The 8878-nt window shown below is 35.5% G+C and overlaps 1 protein-coding gene across 1 annotated transcript; it reads left to right on the top strand.

The window, feature by feature from the left end:
• On the top strand, window positions 1–4616 carry LOC107734491 (polypeptide N-acetylgalactosaminyltransferase 5-like). The gene is made up of 4 exons (XM_016546464.1): window positions 1–324; window positions 430–510; window positions 618–761; window positions 3990–4616. Exons 1-4 carry the CDS (start codon window positions 1–3, stop codon window positions 4128–4130), a joined length of 690 nt encoding a protein of 229 aa, XP_016401950.1. The 3' UTR covers window positions 4131–4616.
• Window positions 4617–8878: the final 4262 nt, after the last annotated feature.

Genomic DNA, 8878 nt, shown 5'->3' with positions numbered 1-8878 from the left:
ATGTGTGGAGGCGAGATTGAAATCATCCCCTGCTCACGTGTCGGCCACATCTTCCGTGGTGATAACCCTTACAAGTTCCCTAAAGATCGTGTGAAGACAGTGGAGAGAAACTTGGCCAGGGTTGCGGAGGTGTGGCTGGATGACTATAAAGAGCTGTTTTATGGCCATGGCTACCACCATCTGCTGGACAAAAGTGTGACTGATATAGGAAATCTGACAGAACAGATTGAGCTGAGAAAAAATCTCAAGTGTAAAAGTTTTAAATGGTACTTGAAGAATGTGTACCCAGATCTGGACACCCCTCCGGTCAAAGCAGAAGGACTGGTAGGTAGAAAATAAATCAATTTTACACCGCTATCACTTACACAATGAATTATTCTGTGTTAATAATCGTACAAACATATATTTTTTTTATTCATATATTTTCAGATTTTCAATGTTGGAACCAGAAAATGTTTGGTATTTCAAAATGACATTTTATTTTTCAATAAATGTGATCTCGCAAATAAGGTAAATCCAAATCAGACATATTATTTACGTGGATATTCCATTCTGCTGTATAATCATTCATCAAAAAAAAAAAAAAAACACTGTTTCTGTTTTCTCATGCCTCGCAGAGTCAACACTTCAGCTACACCTGGTTAAGGATACTTCGACAGAACACTTCCTGTTTGGCTCCTCAGGAAAAACAGATTATCATGGAACAATGTGACAACACAAAGCCACATCTCCGCTGGATGCACAAGTCTGGTAAAGCTTTGGTAAGTACAGCACAAAATCTAATCTCTAGGGATAGTAAAACTGATAAATTAATCAATAAATGGTGTGAATGCTGGGACAGGAAATATTAAATAATATCCCAATATGATTGTTCCAAATGTTTTAATAGAAATTGGATCACTTGCTTCTCTTATGGTTAATGTTAAGCTGAATTTAAATAAAGGACACTGAACTGACACTGTCAGCCCATGTATAAACTGTTATTTGCTTTTAAAAATGTTTTTTTGTGGATTTCAATATTGTTGAATAATTGTTTTTGTTAAAAGCTTAACCCTCAAATGGTCCTCGTTTCCTTTTACACTTAAGGTCTTTGGGGTCAGTATGACCCCAAAATTGATAGACCAATTGTAAATAATATATACATTTACATTTAGTCATTTAGCAGACACTTTTATCCAAAGCGACTTACAGATGAGGACGATGGAAGCAATCAAAATCAACAAAAGAGCAATGATATGCAAGTGCTATAACAAGTCTCAGTTAGCTTAACGCAGTACACGTAGCAAGGTTTTTTTTATTTTTTATTATACAATAAATAAAAAGAAAACAGATAGAATACAAAAAGATTAGAAAAGCTAGTGTTATTTTTTTTCTGGATTTTTTACTTTTCTGAGCTGTAAGGCAAGCTCTAATCATCAAAATTAAAACCAAAAAATTTTTTGAAATGTTTTACTTTACATGTAATGAATCTAGAATATATGAAAGTTTCACTTTTTGAAATAAGTAACAAAAAAAGAACTTTTTCACGATATTCAAATTTTTTTTTAATGCACCTGTATATAGGTTTCTGCATTGATTACTCATAAAATGTAGTCTGATCTTTATTTAACTCACAATTATAGATAAACAATCTGACTAAATTAATAACAAATAATTGTATTTACATTGAATACATTGTAGTGATTCACAGTGCAGGGCGGAGAAAATAAGTGAAACCTTGAATTTAGTAGCAAAACCTCCATATTTACCTTTAGACCAATTTTGGACCATTTCTCCCTACAAAGCTGTTTCAGTTTATCAATATTGTCTTGATAGCACAGCCCTCTTTAGGTTATGCCACAGCATCTGAATCATCTTAAGACCAGTGCTCAGGAAAAATGCACATTCAGCCACTCTTTATTTGGTATTACTTGTGTGATTTGGGTCCTTGTCATGTTGCATCACAAAGCCTCTTTGAAGCTCATTAACTCCTGACATTCTCCTGTAAAATGTCTTGATACACTTTATAAGAGGGAGGTTCGAAGATGATCAGATACTGTCGTAGTTCAGACCGTAAACAATGCTGCAACCACTTTCCGGCAGCGTTATTCCAGTAATCAACTGGGCAGCATGTAGGAGTCTGGGTTCTGAAGTGAGTATGGTTGCAACGATTACATTTAAAGAAATTGATAGGAAGGGCCCACCAGGAGTGGAGCGTGCATCTTAATTAGACTCAACATGGGAAGCCTCACCCAGCCAGGACATGGAAAGGACTGACAGATTGATAGGTCTTTCTCGATTCTGTGGGTGGTGGTGCGTGTGGTAGCTTCAGTTTCCCTGCATCTCCCTGCTAGGCCCACCACATAAGTGTTCAGACCCTTATGCAGCAAAGCAGTGTTAAACCATGATACTCCATCCACCATGCTTCACAGTTGGGAAGAGGTTTTGGAATTGCAGGGTTGAGGCACTTTTTCCTCTGAACAAAACATTGTGCATTTTTGACAAAATGGTTAACTTTTGCCTCAACTGCCCATGGGATATTTTCCCAGAAGTGTTGTGGAACATCCATGTGGTCTTGGGCAAACATGAGACATGCCTCAATAATTTATTTTTTGGCAGCTACTTTTTGTCCTGAACATCACTGAACAGCATTCTTCACACCGTCTTTCTGATGGGGGGAAAAGGGTGTTCTGCATATTGTAGAGTTTTCAGGGGGTCTTTTGCTGTAGCAACAGTTCAGAATTTCTACATTTGTAGACATGGTCTCTTACTGTGAGATTCCTGAACACCCAGGTCTTTAGCAATGCTTTCCTATAGCCTTTCCCATCTTTGTGTATCTGCATTTTAAGCTATTTGGATCAAGGCATGATTCACACTAAATAAGAAGACCAGATTGTCAGTAGCCAGGCTTTGTGTTTCTTTATTTTAAGAGCAGTGCACCTGTGCAACCCATACTTCCAGTTTTAATTAACTGACTAGCTTGACTTAGCTTTTGGAGAAGTCATAACACAGAGTATTACTTAATTTTTCCAGCCTGCTCTGTTATTGATCACTAAATGTCCTGGATAAAATAAATAAATAAATGTCTTTATCTGTGACTTAGATGAAGGTCAGACCACATTTTATAATAAAAAATATGCTAAAATTCAGCACTGATTACAAAAAAATTATAATAATAAATAAAAATAAATCCCACTTTATATTAGATGGCCTTAACTACTATGTACTATACATCAAAAAATAAGTAAAATGTACTTATTGTGTTCATATTATATTGCAAAACATTTACTGCTAGTGAGGTGCGATAAGGGTAAGGTTAGGGAAAGATTTGGTGGTATGGGTTGGTTAAAGGGTGGGTTAAGATGTAAGGGATGGGTCAAAAGTATAAATAGAAATGTAATTATAGAAATTAATTACAGATGTAATTACATGCAGGTATTTTTTAAATATAAGTGCAATGTAAAAAATATGTGCTGTATGTAAACAATAAATGCATTGTATCAAATTATTAATTTAAATGTATGTACATACTGTAGAAGTTAAGGCCACCTAATATAAAGTGGGACCAAAAAATAATTTTTAAAGTGTTAACAAACTTACCATTGTATATAATAATTATATATGCCCTCAAGTACCGTGCTACCCTTTATTACCACATAACAAAAATATTAAGGACATTTTATGAAGGAAATTCAATCACTTTCCACTAAAAGGTTTAGTTCTTGACATATAAAATAGTGTTAGTATTGTAATCTATTGGCACTGCACTGTGATACACACAGTACAGTAGCTGTGGTGTTTCACAATGTTTCTGTGGTGTATTTTAACATTTGACCATTCAGCAACCAAGAGCTGTTTTATAAGGTTTTATATGAAAAGTATGAGGTTCTCTTATAAATCATCTTGTGTGCAGTTGCACTCTTGATTTCATATATCAAGATAGGAACTGTGCTCAGTTTAAATGTGTAAACATTGTTTGACCAAAGTCTACCATCTATATCTATGTCTAGACGGAGCATGTGATGATGGACGGTCATTCCCAACCCATTTGCCTGGAAGCTGGAGTTAAAGCCGACAGCATCTTCCTTAAGGACTGTGATCCTATCAATACTTTTCAGAAATGGCAGTTTACACACTACTACGCTGAGTGAGATGCTCCAGAATATCACTCACATATTGTCCATAACAACTTTCACCTCTGTGCATAGATTTGTAATTTAGTTTTTGTTTTTTGTTTTTAATAGCATATGTGTGGTTTGATGAGAGTTTACTTTATGCACTTTGTATAATACAGATATGGTTTTTGACATTCTGAATCATAGGGGTTTGAGGTTCACATCAGGGAATCAGGCCTTCTCTTTTGCATAATCCAGGTTATTTGTATTTTATGATTTGCTTGGGAAATACTGGTATGGATAGCAAATGATTCACAGGATTTTCTACAACAAAAAACATTTTGAAGTACCCTTATGATATTTTCACAATAAAGTTCTTGTTCCTTGTAAACACAAGGATTTCATTTTTTATATCTTGTTCAAGTCATTATGAAATGACCGACTTTACTATCATATTGTGACATATTTGCAAGTGAAGAAAACAATTTATTGGATTGTGGAAAGTGAGTGGTGCATACCTATAAGTGCCCCTATTGGCCAGATGACCCTATCCAATGCCGTGGCAGAAGGTTTTCTGCATTCCTTCTGTCCTTTATGTGCACTACTGTGAATAACACTTAAGTTATTGCAGTTTAAGGTATTTAATTCTAATTAATACATTACTTTCTGACTCTATTTTATCATGACCTTGAATTTGGTTTGGAACTCCAAATCCCAAATAAATTATTGGTCATATGATAATTTATCTTGACATTTTTGATTATGCAATTACCATCACTTTAGATTATGCTCATTCATTCAGATTCCAATAACCCTCATATGTATGTGGATCTCACGGTCACAAACTCACTAGTTTTGGTCATTAAATATAGGTAATTTACTTATACTTCTGTTTGCAATGACCACTACTGGTCACAACTACTACTGTTTGCAAACTAGACCAATATTACCTTTTTTAATAGCAGCTTTACATAATCATGCCATTGATTCCCATATATACACTTATCCACAGTAGAAGAACATTACAATAATCAGAGTTAGACATCACCCTATTTAGATTGGTCGATGTTGTCCTAAATGGAAATTCCCTTAGAGCCTGGACATTCTAAGTTCACTTAAGCCAATTCACTAGCTGAAGCTGGTACTGAAAAGCCTGTATGTTCATTCATTGTGTGTGTACTGTATATATCTTAAAGGATCAAATGTTACAACCTTACATAACAGAATGGAGGCAGATCTTAATGTAACTGCAGTGTGGCTTTGTGTAGGTCAGCGGAGAGGAATCATATCACAGTAAGAACAAGTGGCATAACAGTTTTAAATGAATATTCTGAGGTTAAAAAATAATAAAAAATGGATGACTTAAAAATGTATTTTTTGACATAAATTACTTATAAACTTAGTTGTCCACTTGTTCCTATTCCATCTCATCTCCTTCAAATGCCTCAAGTTATTGTACTGTAATTCCCCGTATCCTGAGGAGCCACTAGTCAAGTCAAGTAACCTTTATTTATATAACGCTTTATACAGTATGGATTGTAAAATCGGTTTTACAGTGTCAAACAGGAAAATAGTTTGTCGATAATGCAAGAGGACAATAACAAAGAGTCATTTTTTCAGTTAAAGTCAGTTCAATTCATTGATGATTCAGTGACGTCATCATCCATTTCAGCTCTTATCCAATCTTTCCCCAACTAAGCAAGCCAAAGGTGACAGTGGCAGGGAACGAAAACTCCATCGGTTGACAGAAATAGAGAAAAAAAAAAAAAACCTTGAGAGAAATCAGGCTCAGTCAGGGGGCCAGTTCTCCTCTGGCCAGATGAAACCAGCATGGCAGGAAGGACCAAACTTACATTGCGAATAGGTTGCTTTAGCCATTTCTTCTGGGAAAAATGCTATTTTTCCTATGCAGAAAAAGGACACTGCAGAGACCACATCCTGCTCTGAGGAAGGTTAACATGTGAAGAATACATCACATGGACTTACTTATGGAAATAAGTCTGTAGTGGGCTCTGCCTGAGAAGGGAGAAACTCACTCTCACAGTGACTGGAGGCAGAGCAAGGCTGTTTCATCTGACTGTTTCATACACTCCACACTATGTATCCTTTTGACTTCAGGTATGCATCTTTTACTCAGATTTATCTTTGAGATTTTGATGTCTTGTATTGATTATCTCTGAACTGACTATGTAATTGATAGTAATATGTAATTGACTAATAATAAATTGTTACATTTTATATTATTCTGATATACCCTGAAATTATTTTCTCAAGTAGATTAAATGAAGGTGTATGTCACCGTAAAATCTGCATCTAGGGTTAGCGCATAGTAGATCTCAGGTTAGATGAAGCAAGAGGAAGTACTGTTGTAGCAAGTATGGACAGTATACTTCATACTAACCATAACCTCTGATTTTTGTTATGAGTTTATCTAAGTTACTGTAGGGGGCTAAACACACAAAGGGGATTTAAAGAATGGCAAGCATGGGCAGCCTATTAAATAGTGTTAGTCATAACCCCTGGCCAGTGATCAGACTGGCGAGTTTGTGACTGTAAGATCCACATAAATGGCCAACGTGAATGTCCAGGAAACCCTCAGCCACCACTGGATACCTTTGTCGGGCCAACTGGGTGGACTGTTTACTATTGTCCTCCTGCATTATCGACACACTATTTACCTGTTTAACACTGTAAAGCTGATTTGACACAATCACTATTGTATAAAGTGCTGGTGACTTGATTTAACTTACATTAACTTACATGGGTTTACTGATAGGGAATCAGCCCATATGGACCACTTAAAGTGAAAAGAGAAAAAAAAGAAAAGAAAAGTGTGTTGTATCGCATCCCCTTTAACTCCTTAGAATAGAATGGTTCCATAAGAATGGTTCTGTGTCTGGCCTGTTTGACTGCCTGTGTGACATAAAATGTTGGATGGACATGAACTTCTTACAGCTAAACAACAACAAAACCGAAATTGTTATCTTTGCCACACCAGATTTGACCTCTGACATAGTTAATCAGCTTGGATCTCTATCTTGAAATGTTCATGACTGTCAAAAATATTGGTGTCATTTTTTATTCCAATTTGAGTTTCAATAAGCAGACTAGTGCTATTGTTAAAAGCAGTTTCTTTCAGCTAAGATCTATTGCCAAAATCAAGATGATGCTTTCTAAGAAAGACCTTGAAACTGTTATTCATGCATTTATCACCTCAAAGTTGGATTATTGTAACTCTTTATACCTGGGTTTGCCTAATTCACCTGTAAATCGTGGTTAAAAGATGGTTAAAAACACAGCAGCCAGGCTATTGACTGGCACTAAAAAGTGTCAGCACGTTACTCCTGTTCTTACCTCTCTCCACTGGTTACCGGTTAAGTCCCGGATTGATTTTAACATTTTGATTTTTTTTTATAAAGCTTTACATGGACTTGCCCCTCAGTATATCAGTGATCTTCTTGTCCCGTACAATGCCTCAAGATCCTTAAGTTCTTCCAATCATCTTCTTCTTTCTGTTCCTTGCTCACGTTACAAAACTAAAGGTGACCTGGCTTTCTCGGTGGCAGCTCCCAGACTTTGGAACAGTCTCCCTCTCAATATTAGATCTTCCTCTTCTGTTTCTTGTTTTAAATCTTCCCTAAAAACCTATCTGTATTCTTTATGTTTTAATTGAGGGTGTTTATATGTTTACATTTGTCTCCAAGGTTTTGATCCAGTGTGTTAATTCTGTTTTAATTTTGTTCTAATTTTGTTTTAATACCTCTGTACAGTACTTTGGTTGCAACTTCTGTTGTTTTGAAATGTGCTTTATAAATTAATAAACTAAACTAAACTAAACTAAACTGATGACTGACCCTAGACAGTAGAACGCTTTTTTTTTTAAAGTAGGCCTAATTTTCTTCAAACACATGAAATATTGCACGCTTTTTAGTTAGGTAATTTCATCTGCATTTATACTTATACTTCATTTTTACTTAGATATAATTCATGGAACATTTGCTATGCTTAAGTGGAAGATTTCTGCCACCTGGTAGAAATACAAATACTATTGAAATGAATGTCATGATAGTCCCACTATAACCACTAGATGGCAGCAGAGGATCATTCATTGTCTCATTTACCATTTCCACTCCGTAATATAGCTCTTTTCACATGCTTTGATTTTGGATTTATATTTAGATATTATAAAATCACTATTATAACATTTAAAAATCACCTCTTTGTCAAAGTTCAGCATTGTTTTATACGAAGTATTAAGTAGCAAGAATTTTCAAAAAATAAAAAATAAATAAATAATAAACTGTACTTGATCTACTTGAATCACACAAATGGCCTATTTTGAATTCAAAATGGCAGAACAACTTTAAATGTTGAATGAATTTATAGAGTCTTTATAGAGCTTACCAATTTCTTTTAGATCACTTGGATATTGCTGTCCTTATTTTAACGCATTGTTCTTTTTCCCCTTTGTCTTTTCTGTTCTTCACCCCAGAGCATTTCCCTCCTCTATCCATTTTGGTCATGTGACTCTGTCTGTACCAATAATGTGTCGAAGGGTGAGCGGGTTCTTCACTACACTCGCCTTCAGTGGACTGATTCGTTACAGAATACACGACCCAAGACAGAATGAACCCAGCAGTTGCACTTCTGCAGTTATGTCAAGGCCATCGGGCAATAGAGGATTACGTTCAGGATTTTTGTGTACTTTCTAACCGGGTGGACTTTAATGATGTCAAGTCACCTTTATTTATATAGCGCTTTTAACAATACAGATTGTGTCAAAG

Source organism: Sinocyclocheilus rhinocerous, unplaced genomic scaffold (assembly GCF_001515625.1).
Source record: "Sinocyclocheilus rhinocerous isolate Xijiao unplaced genomic scaffold, SAMN03320098_v1.1 scaffold340, whole genome shotgun sequence".
NCBI lineage: Eukaryota > Metazoa > Chordata > Actinopteri > Cypriniformes > Cyprinidae > Sinocyclocheilus > Sinocyclocheilus rhinocerous.
Note: the sequence above shows the minus strand (reverse complement) of the source record. Positions and strands in the feature narration are given on the sequence as shown.

What these genes read in the sequence shown, in the direction of transcription:
- LOC107734491 (XM_016546464.1), top strand. Translation starts at nt 1, where the DNA reads ATGTGTGGAGGCGAGATTGAAATCATCCCCTGCTCACGTGTCGGCCAC. An exon ending in AATGTGATCTCGCAAATAAG is followed by an intron (nt 511 to 617) that starts GTAAATCCAAAT and finishes CATGCCTCGCAG; the next exon opens with AGTCAACACTTCAGCTACAC. An exon ending in ACAAGTCTGGTAAAGCTTTG is followed by an intron (nt 762 to 3,989) that starts GTAAGTACAGCA and finishes ATCTATGTCTAG; the next exon opens with ACGGAGCATGTGATGATGGA.